The sequence below is a fragment of the Ambystoma mexicanum genome, chromosome 12 (assembly GCF_040938575.1).
Source record: "Ambystoma mexicanum isolate Mex_15411 chromosome 12, UKY_AmexF1_1, whole genome shotgun sequence".
Lineage (NCBI taxonomy): Eukaryota > Metazoa > Chordata > Amphibia > Caudata > Ambystomatidae > Ambystoma > Ambystoma mexicanum.
In genome coordinates, this window is record NC_090936.1 from 665,607,652 (window position 1) to 665,624,012 (window position 16,361).

General features: G+C 44.3%; 1 protein-coding gene across 1 annotated transcript in view; it reads right to left on the reverse strand.

The window, feature by feature from the left end:
- Nucleotides 1-16,361, reverse strand: part of LAMB1 (laminin subunit beta 1) — a 373,674-nt gene that overhangs the window by 220,462 nt on the left and 136,851 nt on the right. Inside the window, exons 7-9 of the mRNA XM_069629156.1 lie at nt 15,088-15,287; nt 3,204-3,324; nt 2,147-2,335 (exon numbers count right to left, since the gene is read on the reverse strand). Coding sequence (XP_069485257.1) covers nt 2,147-2,335; nt 3,204-3,324; nt 15,088-15,287 — 510 coding nt within the window. The remainder of the gene's footprint in view (nt 1-2,146; nt 2,336-3,203; nt 3,325-15,087; nt 15,288-16,361) is intronic.

Genomic DNA, 16,361 nt, shown 5'->3' on the forward strand with positions numbered 1-16,361 from the left:
CCTCTGGGTTGACCCTCTATACATCCGTCTACCAGGCCAGAGTATAGAAAATCAGCCCCAACAAGGGTCACAAAAACGACTTCCATGGAAAGAGTAAAAGAAAGGTTGAGTGGGGAAAATAGTTCCCACTCACTCAGGAACACAGACAAATATTCCACATGTCCAGCAAAAGGTGCTGGGAGTCTCACAGGTGAGTGAGATTTAGCATAAACATGAAAATGTAACCGAACAGCAACCTACTACCCAGTACACTTTCTCTGTAAGAAAACACACCCATGGACAAAAACGAGGTGCTTGAGTAAACACCTTGCCCTGGTAGCTATATGCACTTCTAAGGTCTGCGCACAAAACAGATGTTGCAGCTGCAGGGGAGAGGGGCTCAGAAATGTTTTGCAAAAGACAGCTGAGAACCAGATGAAACAGCAAAAAGGTATAGAGATTTAGATGTAGAAAAAGAAACCCAAAGAAATGTAATTCTCTCTTAACAGGGAGTTTCCAATATGGGGAACATTGGTTTATCCTCAACTCTGGGACAGGAAGAGTTTGGGCCCGTAACCCAAACAACGAATTGACAAGAGTTTGTCCACTTTGGAAAAAACAGTGTAGGGAAACTTCCATAACCAATGTGCTGGTCTTATAGACATTTGAACCTGGGTAAGGGTGCTCTGCCAATCAGGTGGCTGGAAACCCTTGCTATGAACCGCCAGTGTACTCCTGCGATTTCCCAGCCACCCAAGGCCATTCCCCGGGTATCACCATCTTGACTGAGGAGGCAAACAAGGAGCACCCCCTGGCTGCCGCTCCATGCAACCACCCTTCTCCACCCCTACTCCTGCTTCCCACCCACCTGCTCCCCCACCACTCCCTTCCACACCTCTCCCACCCACTTAATGCCTGGCCAAGAGCTTTCTGATTCCATCGAGATTCAAAATCTTTTCCTCGCTGCTTCAATAGAAACAAAAAACGGCACTTGTACATACTATTGCAGCAGCCATTTTGTTTTACCCGAGATTGGTCTCCTTTCAAACAAAAAAGAAAAAACCTATTCACAACCGGTTGGAGCCTTAGGTGCAAATAACTATCACCCCTTTGTCAGGGGGCAGACAGGGCAGATAAAAGCCCTGAGCATTTGACAAGGCCCTTGCTTCATTTGGGCCTACCTAGGCTGGGGCTGCTGGCGTGCCATTACCAGCCTATATGCCAGTCGACGCAGGGAGGATTACTACATTCTAGACCTGGTTCAACTAAACCTCAAGGGCCATATGCTAGTGGCCCTTTGAATATCAAAGACTGTCCATTTGCCTCAGAGCTTTCAAAAGATATGCATACACATGTGCAAAATGTGTATTCAATTCTCACTTACCTGCAACTATAGATTGCGAACATATAGAATTGTAACCTTGAGTGGGCATTCCTTTGTTTGAAGAAATAGCTTGCTATTTCTATAGCCACACATCCCTCTGAAGAAGTGTGACTCAGGCGCTGCTCGACACCGATACCCTAAAGAGGCTTGACTAGTACAGTGAGCTGCATAGATCAGGGCCGTGCTATTGGGGGGAGGAGGGGTTGAACATAAGTCTCAGGCTATCAATGAATACAGAGCCATTTACCGGGAAAGCAGCAGAAAGGACAATCCCTAACCAAGAAAAAAAAAAAAAAAACCACACACACACCTTTGCCATGACAATATACTTCAAGTCTGACCAGCGAAGCTACAAGTCTTGAGGTCAGGTGCTAATGACCCAGGTGGAGATTGGTAGAAGGCATGTAGTGGCTTGTGCATGAAGGGGTGGAGCAATCTTAGGGAACGGATCTACCCGTGATCTGAAAAGAAAGTGTTCCAGAAAATGAATGGGTGTAGGGGAGCGAACCTTCATGCAATGCACGTGTGGAGCCGGCTGCCAACGCTGGTTCATGCTGGGCAAGACATGTTCTGCTGGGAGCTGGCACAGCAGTAATCTCATGAGTCTAGAAAAAAGGCGGGGGACGGACACAGCAGTAACAAAATAACTGGACTATTCAGCACAATCTGTGTGTAATAAAATCAATGGAGACAACTAAGTGACCCGTGCAGAATACGATGATACCAATTATGAACAAAACTTATCATGTGGCTCGATTTTAATTGGGCGGGCGCTGTACTTACGTTCACAGATATTAGGGTCGCGGATATCTCGGTCTGGATTCTGGTAGTAGAAGGGCTTGCATTGCTCACAGTTGTGTCCCATTGTGTTGTGCTGGCATTCATCACATACGCCGCCACTGGTGTTTCCAGTTCCCAAGTACACAGCCATGTCAAAGTGGCATTTGACGGCATGATTATTGCAGTTGCATTCTATAAAAAGGAAACATAATTAAGCACCTTGGAAAACCCTGGAGACAGATTTGAAAATGTCAATGGCTGCAGGGGAATTTGGATACATAAACACCTCTAACACTGTACTGTCATCATTGGAGGTACCTGCCTAGGTTTTACAACTCATCTAAACAAACCAATTTCTAGACCTTCACAATACTGACACTATGTTAGTTTCTATAGCAACTGCTATCTTGTGCAGGTACATTGGTAATGATAACACCTTTAGTGCTATAAAACAAAGTACATATACATGCAGGCTTAACTTCATGCATTCGAAAAGCTGAGTCGGCCTTGCTGGAATTTGGTATTGTAATCTTGCATATGAAAGCATGTCTCTGCAATGAGTGCTTAACACACTGAGCTATCCTCTGAACCATCGGGGCACTCAAATATGTCAGTATGTATTTCAACTTTGGCTATTTCACATGATCAATATAATCCCCACAGAAAGGTGAGAATGCTACAGGTGTTGTGCCACTCAAACTATGTATACCACAGTGAACATAGAATTAAAGGATGAAAAGATCAGAACAAAATGTACGTGTCAACAGACAGAAAATATCTTTAGGCTTAGCAGCACACCATAGAAAATCCTGATGTGCAATACTTAATTTTGTTGACTTGGGGAAACAGACTTTTTAAAAAAAAAATAAGGCTGCTTCTTGGGGCCCCCCTCCGTGGTGGGAGCCCGGGGCAAGTGCCCCTTTTGCCCTCCCATAAAGACGTCTCTGCATATAGTGAAGGGAGTCTCCACAGCCAGGGGTGAATTGCAATGCAGCTCGGTTGGACTTTCTAAAATATCCATTTCACCTGTTCAAATAGTCCATGTGATATTGCCACTTACTCTTGCATGCGTTACTGCTGCGCCCTTCGGCTGGTCTCCAGGGTAAATCGTGGAAGAAGTCCAGGCACTGCTCACAGTTCAGGCCCTTGGTATTGTGTCTGCACATGCAGTGCCCATGCACCTTGGGTAAAATATAATCACAACAATATATTGTTAGCCATCTCATTAAGTAAGCATGTCCTTGTGCTGCATCTAAAAACCTAGTTCAGCCTGTCATATGACATTGCCCCCTAGGGTTCTGGGCCTCTGAACGTGCAACTTGTGGCCTGGGTTTTCCTATGTGGGTTCTAATATATAATGTCTTCGCATTGTTCACAGACCCACGCTACCATTTATCAGAGACCCAAACTGGCCGGTACAGGCATGTACAATTTGGAAAACTATGTTCAAACCCCCCCCACCCCTTGAACAATTACACACCTCGCTCCGAATAGCTAGCCAGTTCCAATGTTTGCGCTAACCAAGACGGATATCAAAACAAGGGTACCGGGGGACCACTCGACACGCCACACCTGAGGTTTGGGGACTAGAAAGTGAAGGAATACAAATACATGGAATATGGTCCTCCAGGCAATGGTATTCTATGTCATGGTTAAACGTACTTCGGAAAAGCTAAAACGTGAACTCAGAAGTGAAAATACACCTACCCCCCCCGCCCACTCTTTCCCCACCACACTGGACCATAAATCCCGGAGAGTGCCTATAGAATACAACACTACACTTTAGAGAATGGGTTCAGCTAAAGTTTATGAAGCAAGCGCAACGGACATCAGAAAATAAAGATCACTTCTCTCACTTTCAACTAGGCCCTCATCCGCACTCTAGTCCTCCTCAAACCGTCTCGCTGGCCACTTCCTGGCCCACTCTGAAATGCACTGAAATCACAGGAAAACTTGCATTACGATGAGGTTACTATCAACGGGATGGGAACACATGAGCCACCTATGACTGATAGGGGCTTGTGTGTTTATTTCCCCACCCCTGCAAAATTAGGACTTGTACACACTACTAGGGAGAATTCTCAGAAATGTGCTAACTCCCTCCACCTTAGAGGCCGCCAGCAACTTTGCTGGATTTTGAGGACTTGATGTTTTATTTGGAGAGTGAGACCCTTTTTCCCCACGCTCTCATGTATTTTAATGTGATTTCTGAACACAGTTTCTTTTGGTTGTCGAGTCTGACAAACTCCATAGGCATCATCTTTTACATTGCGTCCCACAGCACCTTCAGTGCAGTGGCACAGGGAAGACTTTCAGATTTCCCAAAGGTTGGAATACCTTCTCTGGGATAAACTACTGTTTCCCAGAGCAGTAAAGTGAAATTTACTTTACTTACCATTGTATCTTTCTAGACCCAGCACACATCTTAAAATAGGGTGCAGGAGGGGTTACCTAGTATCCCCTTTGTCTAGCTTCTCATGTAACATTTTTATGTTACCCTTTTCTCACTGAATGGCTGGTGGCCGTGGTTTTGTTTTAACTACCATGGAGTGCATTTACCACGGGCTGCGTTCGCAGCTGCAGCAAAGCACCCAAGGGTGCTTTTTTGTCAAAATGGCCCCAGTCTTCATTTTTCGCCATTTCTTTGTGGAAAGGTCCTTCTTGAAATTTACTCTGTGCCCCAAACCAGGTTTGGTCCCATTGTTCACTTTGCCTTTGGCAGGATTCACGAGTGAAGCCTGCCTCTGGCTCCAGGGTGTCTGGGGGAGGCAGGAAGTGTTGGAGGTGCCCGAAACTCCCTTTGCTTAGTCTCCTAGGAGACCCAAATGCACTCTGTGGTGATTGGCCAGCTGACTGTCCTGCAAGAATAGCCACCCTGCGGGTGACTGACAGCTAGACTGGAATGAATGGGAGAGAACTGAATAAAAGGCGAGTATTTTGGCTTGGAAGGCAGAGTCGACCACTAGATGAAGGAACCGAAGAAGAACTTGGTCACCTGCTGCAACTCCTGGACCGTTTTGCCGGTGAAGCCCTGCTGCTGTGCTGAAACTCCAAATTAGTATCGACAGAGAAGCCCCTGCAAGGACGACTTCTCCCTTTGAGTTGGTGGGACCAATCAACTCCAGTAAGCCACCTGGACATCCATCTCGAACTGGTTGAATTTCCACAGAGTTGCTGATGGAAACCGTATAGCCACGGAAAGGAACACCAGATTGTGTGTGTTGCTTTTAAGCTGGCTTACAGCTCAAGAAGAGCCTCCGGACTCCCAGGAAGCTGACTGACCGAGCCTGAGCCCCCTCAACAGAGTGCGGGACCCCAGAAGCCAAGAAAGTCCATCTCGACAGCCAGGAACCACAGTGTTGCTATTTGCGGTAGACGCAAGGAGCTGAAACACAGAACAGCCATTGAATTGAAGAATGCAGGTTGCAAGCGGTGACCGTCCCATTGCAGTGCAGGAGTCCCCAGAAGTCCTACCTCTTGTCCTCACGACTGTGGCCCAGAACAGTGAAATATGCAGAGCTGCACAGGAACAGAAGTCATCTGCTGCTCTTTTCTTCATTCTAAAGGTACTGTAACGTCCGAGAGAACTTACTTCTTACCGTAGAGTTGCTTGCATTTTCTACTACTCACAAGTCTAATCAGCTTGTAGCCCTACACTTGATTCTTCTTTTCTTCAAAGACTTCTAAAACACTGTGCAAAGACTTCCTACTTACCTACAAAGAAGTGCTTCAGCTCATATAGACTTTTGCCTATTGACTTTGGCTTAACCTCTTTTCACTTAATGGCTTATTGGGGGGATTTGGAAGTATTTGCCTGCTTAAGAATATTTGTGGTCTCTTGTATGTTCTAAATATTCTTTTCCTTTGACTTATTACTATATGATTCTAAATGCAACAGTGATATATTAGTGTCCCCAGCACCCTAGCAATTGAAGTCACCAGAGGGTGTAGGTAGTGTCTGTGGGCCATTCCAAAAGGGTATCTACTGATTTAGAGATACGCGTGTATTTGAGTGTTACTGTTATAATTGCTCCATTCTGAAGAAGGCTTATTCTAACTGACTAAAATTAATAATCGTTTATTCAAGAAACCTTGAGTGTAAGAGTTTATTTGAATACTTGTAACTGTAAAGTCTCTGTAACTCCACTACAGCTCACATTGACCCTTCTTGAGATAAGCGTGGCTGTTCAACACGCTACCAAAACTGTGTAGTACAAGCTTATACCAAAGGTTGGGTTTCCTATACCTTTAGTCACGCTTGTTTTTAGTGTTCCCAGCGGGTACTGCATACAAACTTTGCCTAACAACCCCTGCCATTCAAGGTATGAATGACCTCAGTGGAAGTTTCGTCTTCTTTGGTGGGAATCCTTTGGATTCCCTGCACAGGCTCCAGAGCGTCTGATAATGCAGAAAACGAGGGAGGAGTCCAAAACCTTTTCTCTTCCAGCTTGCCAGAAAGGAACCAACTCCCAGTGGGGGACTGGCTGTCCCGATTGGACAGCCAGACTACCCCTTGCTGTAAAATGCAGGGAGAGAATGCAGAAGTTGTGCTGTAGTTACTGATAAAAACTGAATCTGGAAGCTGCTGACAAGTCTGTCAGTTATGAATTAGTGCAGTCCAACTCGTGTGGGACTACACAAGACATGTCTTGGTGTTAGGTAACCCAGCTTTTAATATAGGCCGCACTACACAAGTTGGTAGTGTGGCTGAGCAGCCAGGCTTATCTTGGTGGTAATGTGAGCTGTGTGAGCTGTAGAGTTGTACAATGAAATCAGTAAATACAGGTATCCAAGTAAACACACACTTAAAGTTATAGTATACAATATTTATACACAAAGCTATTTAAAGCATTCTTTAAAAGCAGTAATTTGCTGTAACAATAATCCCCAGTTAATAGTCAATTCAAAAAGTGAACAATAAAGCAGGTGAGTAATTCATTGATATGTTACACATGTTCCAGCACCCAGAAGTGACGTCAGTTGAGGTCAGTATTTTGTATCACCTTTGCAGTATTTAGTTATTAAGGAAGGAAAGGTTAGATCAGTACAGACTGATAATCTATAAAAACAGTTATATTCTCCTAAAGGGATGCAGCCGCCTTGTATCCCAGTATTAAAGTGTTCAACATTTAAAACGTGTGAGGGAACAAGCACTGCCAAAGCCAATAGGTTCAGAAGGCGGCCTTTACGGAGCCAGGACAGCCAATGTGAATGGGCAAAGTCAAAGTTCTGATGCTGTTCTTCTTAGAAAATGTTCTTAAATAGTCAGTGTTAAAAAAAAAAAATACAAGCAGAGTCACCTTCAAGAAGCACAAGCTGAAAGACCAATGCAAGTGAGTTGAGGTCAACTCAGAGTAGGGTTAAATAGCACCACCAAAAGCTGGTAAGCACCGTGAACGGCAGAATGTTAATATATCTCAAGCCCCACAGTACCTTTCAAATGATGAAGTGGTTTGAGCTGGTTGCCTTTTGGATGCAATGCAGTAGACCCTTGTTTCTAGTCCTTTATCGTGTTGACGAAAAGGAGGATGTCTGGCTGGCTCCTATGGCAGCACTCGAGAGGGACTTGGCAGCAATGGAATTCCATCAATTCAGTGGCTCTTTGTGGTTTTGGTGCCTTTTTCTCAGCGCCAAAGGAGAACCAACAGATCTGGTTAGAAGTTCCTTGATCCCTCGGTCCTGGACTCCGGTGAGGGAACTCTGGATGCGGTTTTCCTGCTTTTGTAGGGTCCTCTGGATTTGGGCAGATCCGCACTTCGGAAGACAATGCCCTAACAGGTGGTCGAGGTATCCCGCGTATTGGGATTCTGCAGCCCTGGAAAGTCTCAAAGTCGGGGGTTGCACCAAAATAGTTTGTCTTGAGGCTAGTTGGTCCCACCAGCCTAAGGGAGGAAGTCGTCCCTTATGGGTCTTCGCTGTCGATTCGAAAACAGGGTCAGCACATCTGCAGGACTTCACCGGGCACTTTGCAGTCCAAAGGGGTGCTGCTGGCATCTTCTCATCTTCTGCTTCGTATGTTGTCCTCCAGTGGTCGTCTCTGCACTTAATACAAGAAACCTTGCTTTTTATGCAAGTTCCCATTCATTCACAGCCCTAGGCTGTCAGTCCCACAGCAGTTTGGCTATCCTCTAGGACAGCCAGCCAGCCAGCCAATATGAACTGGTTTCACTCAGGCACACCTAGAGACAAATGATGGGGAAGTTTCGGGACCCTCCCTCACTTCCTGCCTTTCCAGACACGCAGAAGCCTGGGCGGGCTTCAGGGCTAAAGCCCACCAAAGGTAGAAGACACAAAGGACTCAAACCTGATGCAAACAAAGTAAAAGCCCAGAAGAAATGAATGAACAAGAAGTGGTGAAAAAAAGACAGGGGGCGTTTTAAGAAAATGGTCACTCTTTTGTGCAGCACTGCAGCTGAGATATCAGCCTGCAGATACATGTCACTAGGTAGTAAAATAGAAACCACTGCCACCAGCCAGTCAAGTGAGTTAGTGTAACAAAATGTTACATGAGGAATGGGTTAAAGGAGTTACTATATAACCCCTGGCACTCCACAAAAGGGTGGTGTCTGCTGGACCCATTAAGTAAAGGTAAGACCGACAGGGAAAATCTTACTATTCTTGGGAACAGTAGTTCACCCAAGAAAATGTAGCTAAACATCAAGTCCAAGGGAGTTCTCAGTGGCACTGCACAAAAGGTGCTGTGTGTCACAATGCAAAAGCAGATGCCTACGGAGTTTACCAGACTCCATAAAACAGTAAGAAACACAGAAAAATCGTAGTCAGGAAAACACATGAGTGAGAAAAAGGTCCCACTCAGGAGTAAAAATTAAAAAGCCACGAGTCCAGGAAAAGAGCTGGGGGTCTCTAAGGTTAAAGGAATTTTGCACAGAAATTAAAATTCTTCCCAACAAAGTTGACCACTGGCACTTAAACCGAAGAGGAAGATGAAGAAAAGACGGCTGTAGTGATTTCCAGCAACCGGAGAGCCTTGTGGTTTTACTCCCCCTGAATAGGTGTGCCCAATTCTAAATGTGTGCGATTAGGTCAAACTTGCATAGAAATATGCTTAGTTATCCTGAACAAGGTTGATGCTTTGTTATGTGTACCTTAAGCATTGTGTTGTGTTTTTATATTGTGTTTATGACTATGACAAAGTACTTGCCCACCAAGATTTACTGTGGCCTATTTGCATCTATAATTAACCTTTATCTGGATAAAATGTGGGGTGAAAATACAGATGGATTGAGAGGACATGCAGGGCCCTATTGTTAGAATAAAGCTGGCTGATGTTTAAACCCATTTGACTACGCAGGCCAGTTCAAACATTGATTTCCAAAATGAGGCCTAGTGTATGCGAAAAGTGGGCCCCACTCAAAATTACCCAAATGTGAAGGAGAAGGAAAGCAGGTCTTAAAATATTCAAACAGCAGAATGTGCCCAATGCAGTTGCAAAAGACATTTGTCGGCGAAAATGCTGTTTTCGTAAAATATGAAAAGCTACAATTTCACTTAAAGAGACAGATAGCAAGATAGCAGCATTTTACATTGACTTCAATGCAGCACAAGACTGATCCAGAAATCTAAAGTGAAGCCAAGCACTTTGCATTTGTCACAAAGAAAACACTTTTCAGCATTCAAAATGGGATGATTTAAAAAAGGAGAGGCCTTCTTGTTGTAGAAGTGAACACTGGCTTCCTATGTTAACTGTGGCTTATGTGTGAATAATACTGAAAGTGAGATTCATATCTTTTTTAATTTTTGTGTTAAAGAACGATTTCATTCCTAGACAACAGGCCCAGATGCTATACAGAATGTCCTGTGTAAAATACACAATTCTAACAGAAAAGCATTTTAAATTGAAAAGTATGTAACTTGTTGTCCCCCAGTATACTGAAAGGTCTGTACCTCAAACTTTGACCTCAAGTCCTTTGGGTTGGGCCCACCAGGAGAAGCGGGTCTGGTTGTCAGCTTCAAATGCAAAGAAATATAAAGAATAGATCCGAATTGTGGAGGGTACAGATAAGAGCCAGCAGAAATGACTTTAAGGTCAGGCCTCCCCATTAACTGTGCATTAGCTTCAAATAGACCTTTGAAGACACTTAATGGCAGGGTGGGATAACATGAACCAGGCAGATGTCCGTCATGTGACTGGGGAGAAATTAAACCTATGAGGTGGGGGCGTGGATGTGAAATGCAAGGTCCCATGTGATGCATGTTGCATATGATTATCATTGTACTGCTTTTTCTTTATAAAAACAGAATTGTGTCCCAGTGAGCTCAACCAGGATTCAGGCATATAAGCCTGTCAGTTCTATGCATCTATTTTATGTGATGTATAGAATTTGAGTTGAGAAGAAAATCATGATCCTGATCTCATAATTCAGAGGCATTGGTGAACTGATGGAATGCAAAATTAATGTTTGGAATATGAAGTGGCATATTTTTCACTATTTTGGCTCAGGAGCAAATTGTGAAAAACAATAGTTCCTCCCAGAAAGGGCGTGTCGAAGTGAAATTAGTATATCCTGATTCGCCATAAAATGCAGAATTAAATATACATTTTCATTCAGTTATCTGAAAAATAAAGATAGTTGCCATGTGGGGAGTTTTTAAGAAAACCAAAATTATAAACCAACATGTGTTTTTGGAGTGATGCATTTTTCTCCTCTTTTCAGTCTCCATAGTCCACACTTCCCAACTCCTTGTCCTAGCTACAGGCAGTGGGCGGAATTGGTGGGAGGGTGGGGGGGGAGGGAAGAGAGCCAATCCATACCGTGGGAATATTGAAAATGTGTAAGTGTCATCAGCACTATATAATATCAATTTGCTATCTGAGAGGGGATTCTAGTGAGGAACATCTAACCCGAGAGGCAAGGAGAGCTACCAAATCCATCGGAGAACCACCTTGCCAGGAGAAAAGCCGTCTACCTGGAGAGGCCTTAAACCTTGCAGGTTCTTGGACACCTTTTTGACTTTCCTTGCTTCTGGGGTCCAGCACTCTGTCTGGAGTCAGAGGCTCTTCCTGGAGCTCGGGGCCAGCTTACAAATGATACACTCTATTCTGGTGTTCCTTTCCCCCGGTTCCTGCAGCAGCAACAGAAGTACAGCCAGTAGCGAGAGGGGTTTCAGTCGAGTTGGTCTTGGGGTCAATTGGTCCCACCAACCAAGGGGCGAAGTAGTCGGTTCTGGACTTCTCTAGTCGACATCAAAATAGGAGCTTCAGCACTGCAGCAGGCCTTCACCGGGCAAACCAACGGTCCAGGAGTTGCAGCAAGCATCTCTTCCAGTTTCTTTCTTCGGTTCCTTCGTCCAGTGGTCGACTTTGCCTTCCTTGCAAAAGACCTCGCTTTTTATGCAAGTTGTTCCCATTCATTTGCAGCCTAGCTGTCACTCCCACAGCAGGGACAGCCATCTGGCCAATCACCTTTGGGTGTATTCCTGTAACCAAGGAGGCTAGCACAGGGAGTTTCTGGCACCTCCCTGGCATACTGCCCTGACAGACACGCTGGAGCCAGAGACGGGCTTCACTAGTGAATCCAGCCAAAGACAAAATGAACAAAGGGACAAAGGGACAGCCTGGTTTGGCGTGCAGAGTAAATCTCAGGAAGGACCGTTCCAACAAGAAATGGTGAAAAAAAGAAGACTGGGGCCATTTTGACAAAATGGGCACCTATGGGTGCAATACTGCAGCTGAGAATTCAGCCTGCGGTAAAAACAGACAATGGTAGGAAAAAATAAACCACTGCCACCAGCCATTAATTGTAGAAAGGGTAACAAACATGTTACAAGAGAAGATAGACAGGGGATACCAAGTAACTCCTCCAGCACCCTATTGTAAAATAGTGTGTGCTGTGTCTATAAAGATACAAATGTAAGTAAAGTCAATTTCAGTTCACTACTCTTGGAAACAGTACTTTATCCAAGAGGTGTTTAAACCTTAGTAGAAATCCAAAGGATTTCTCTGTGACACTGCACGGAGGGTGCTGTGTGTCACAATTTATAAAGATAATGCCTATTGAGTTTGTCAGACTCCAAATCAAATAAAAATGCATGAGAGAGTGGGGAAAAAAGGCCTCACTCCGGGATAAAAATTAAAAGTCCTAAAGTCCAGCAAAAGAGCTGGGTGTCTCCAAGGTAGAAGGGAATCAGCACATTTCTGTGAATTCTCCCTAACAGGCCATACTCAAACATCTTCCCAGGAGGAGAAAGCCAGATAAACTGGAGCAGAGCTCCTATATAGGAGAGTTCATTGGAACTCATATTTGACAACTGTTATTCAAACTGACCAATAGTGGATGATCTACTGGGAGGCTATGATGTAAGCATTACTTCCACCACTGGTGATGCCGGACAGTTCAGCCAATCAGTAGTTGGCTAGGGGGAGAAAGGACTGAATAAAAGGAGAACTAGTTCAGTTACAAGCTGTCTCTGCTGGGGACTGGTTCCCTGTCTCGCTGGTTTGGGGAAACATGTAGATGAAGCCTGAGGCTGGGGAAGGAAGTCTGCCTTACGCTTGGTAGCTTGGTAGCTACTCCTTGGTAGCTACCCTGCTACGCTGAAGAGGGAAACCCGAGAGTCCGGCTATACCCAGAAGGGGAAAAGGGGCCCACACCACTGATCCAGGAGCCCAGATGGGATGGAAGAAAGGCAGCCTGTACTAGGGGCTAGGCAACCTAATGTTCCCCAATGAAGAAGGGAATGTGGGCAGCCCGACTACTCCTGGAGGGCAAGAGGCAAGAAGGGGTGAGCACAGTGTGAAGGAGTAACATAGGAGACTCCACCCTTACTCTTACTGAAGCGAACCTAAAAGTGAAGGCACACCAAGAGAGGGGGCGAGATTGAAGATCACCAAGAGAGGGCATGAGAGTGAGAATACAGCAAGAGAGGAGAATGAGAGTCAAGAGAAGGAGTGACAGTGAAGAAACCCCAGGAGAGGGGTACAAGCATCAAGAGGCCCCAGAGGAGGAGTGTGTGAAGACACCCTGGAACAGGGATAACAGGGAGAAATACCCTGAGGGGAGTGAAAGTGTGTGTGTGAAGCCCTGGAGGGGAACAGTAACACTCCAGAGTGGGGTGAACAAGTTAAAAACGGCACCCAAAGGTGACAGAAGACTGTATTACCTCAAGTAACTTTTTATTTGGGACCATATTTGGAAAATTTAGTGATTACAGTGGCACCTGAAGAACGTTATCCCCATGGAGAAAACCTGGAACAGAAGCAGCAGTGAAGTATCTTTTTAGGTGTTAACCCCTTCAGAATTATGTGGGTTAGTCCTTCTATAAATGTGCTAGGCTAGTATAGGATTTGAGCTAGGGACTATGTTTATTTTCATCCCGACAAGAATACCCTTTCCTTACATTTGAGTTTTAGAATAGGGAACATAACACTTCGAGTTAATTTTCATAATTATTTTACTTTTTAAGCTGGACAAGAGATCAGACCAATTTTAAAACAAGATAATGAAAATCCATTAATATGATGTCCCAGCGTCCGAGTCCTACTTCTGGTCCAACCCCCGCGCCCCCAAACGCTTTCCATGGGCAGTTTGATGTATGCACAAGCATGTGCATCAGTCTGGTGTGTGTACAGTGCGTGCTTCAGTGAGAACTGTTGAGCCTGCACTGGAAGATACTGTTTTTTTTTCTCCCCAGATTGCTATGAGACATCATGCATTTGGTGATCAGCTCCCTTTCAGAGTGCCAAGATGGTTGCTCTACAGACTGTAGGTAGATGATGGCAGAAGAGAAGCCATTCCCATGTTGCATCCCTGAGGCTGTACAAGACATGCTATTGAAAGACTCTGGGTAAAGGCAGAGTGTTGGGCTGAGGAAACTAATTGCATTGGATCCTTGCTTTTAGTAAACTCATCTTAAGGGTGTGAAGGTCCACACTACTTCCGACAGGCCCCTGGAACCACAATCGCCAGGGCAGATGCTTCCCATTCGAGAAGAAGTTAAGACAACTTCTTCAAGGAGCAACTGCAGGCCCAAATAACTGATCTGAAGCCATGTTCAGCCTAGGCCTGAAGGCATCATACATACAACTACTGTTGGTTCTAGGGGACCTCCATTTTGAATGTTCCAGTCTGAACGGGTCCACAAAGTGACAGCTCGGTCATATACACTTAACATTTGGCAAGTAAAGTAAATCATGTATGTGCCATTAGGTCCTATATTCTATACAGTGTATTAGGCTCACTGTCCTAGTAATATGCTTTTGGAGTAAATAAACATTAAGAATATTCTTATTGGATCACCAGATATGGATGGATTTTCTGGGTTCAGAAGTTAATGGTCAGAACCCAATTTTAAAAGTGAGATGTTCAGTCATTGTTCCAAAACCCCTGACAGACTGGCGCAAACTTTTCTGAAATAAAGCAGGCTATTGGAGTATTTTTTTAAGTGGCTAGTAGTTTTAGTTAGAAGCAAAGCTAGGGGCTCACGATTGGATGCCTTTCAATATGGCTCAAAGTAACAGATAACTCCCATTCCCGATGGCATGAAAAAATATAATGTAGCTATAAACACGGATATCTTTTTGTAATGCATACTTCTCTGCATAAAGCAGTGAAGGCACACTTGCATGTTTTCATTTGCATTAAGTTGCTTCTCTTCAGATCAGACAGTAAGAGAGCCTTCCTATGTCACTGGTCTGCTGGCTCCCTAATCCAAGAATATGCAGTGGACTGTGGGTGGAAGAAAAGGAAAATTGTTTCCAATTCTTTGTTGGGGGATTTTTTTACACCCCTTTTTGTTTTGTCGGGCTTATTTGACTGCGGGGGTGCAGTGCTCATCTGTAGTCTGCCTATTAAGCTTGCATAGAACAATTAAAATGGCAAAAAACTAAACAAAAACAATTAGAATACTCGTTTTAATAGTTTCATAGCATTTCGAGTGATGCCTTCTCAATATCATGACAAACGCAAGCACAATACAACACTTACCATTCCTTCCACATCGTCGTACCCACTGACGGGCGCACACTCACTGGCGTGGCCGTAGCAGAAGCAGTTACCTCGCACCACCATATCGTAAATGGCATAGTAGTATTTTTCTTTGATTTCTACTCTGGAATCCAGCAGGTTATCTCCCAGGGTGTGAAGTTTCATAAACTTAACTCGCAAATTTGTGATTTTCAATAAATCTTAAAGAGAAGTGACAATCCAGTTAAATGTAGTCTTGTGATATTGTAACACACAAACCCTGTAGCAACATGCATTTGTGAAACCACCACAATTTACATTTATGGTGAAATTATTTACACACGACTGGATAACATGTGTTAGGCAAGATTGTAGGCAGTATCTTTGGGAGACTACACCAACCTTGTCCTCCTGACAATAGGTAACCTAACCTTTGGTATAAGTCAGTACTACACAGGTGGGTAGTGTGGCTGATCAGCCAGGCTTATCTCAAGAGGAGTCAATGTGAGCAGTAGGGTTTTTACACAGATTCACAGTGACAAGTATTCAAATAAACTCTTACACTCAAGGCTTCTTGAGTAAACAATTATTAATGTAACAGGCAGTTGAATAAGCCTTCTTCAGAAGGGAGCAATATATATGTAACAGAAATATACTTCAAAATACACACTCAGTTTATATCACTGGTACATTTAGAGCAATACAGAGTTTGGTGTCAAAGAAAAGTGTTTAAGGATAAAACAAAGGTTAAACAAATATTCTGAAGTAGGTAAGTACTTCTGAACCCCCCAATGCAAAGTACATTAACCCTTTCCTGGAGGAAAGGTGAAGCACAAAGTCAAGGTAAGATGAGTCTTTCAGGGAGCCAGGCCAGCCAATGTTAACTGAACAAAAGTCTAGGTGAACTTAATCTTTTCTTGCAGGTAAGTAAAAGTAATGCACAATGTTTTTGAAGTCTTTGTAGAAAAATAGAATCACTGTAGGGCCACAAGCTGGGAGGCTTGTGAGGGGCAAAGGTGCAAGCAACTTTGCACAAGTAACCAAGACAAGTAACTGAGAGCTAGCAAGGCTACACAACAAGAGGTAAGTCCCCTTAGTTTAACAGTGCCTTTGGTTAGAAGATAATAGTTCCAACTGACTTCTGTTCTTGTGTAGGTCTGCAGATCCTGTTGTTCCTGGGCCTCAGGGGACAAGGAGGGATGACCTCTGGGCACTCCTGCACTACGAATGGAGGTCGGTGGCAGCAATGGGCAAACTTCAAATCAGTGGCACTTCACGAGGAGCTGGACCCGCGG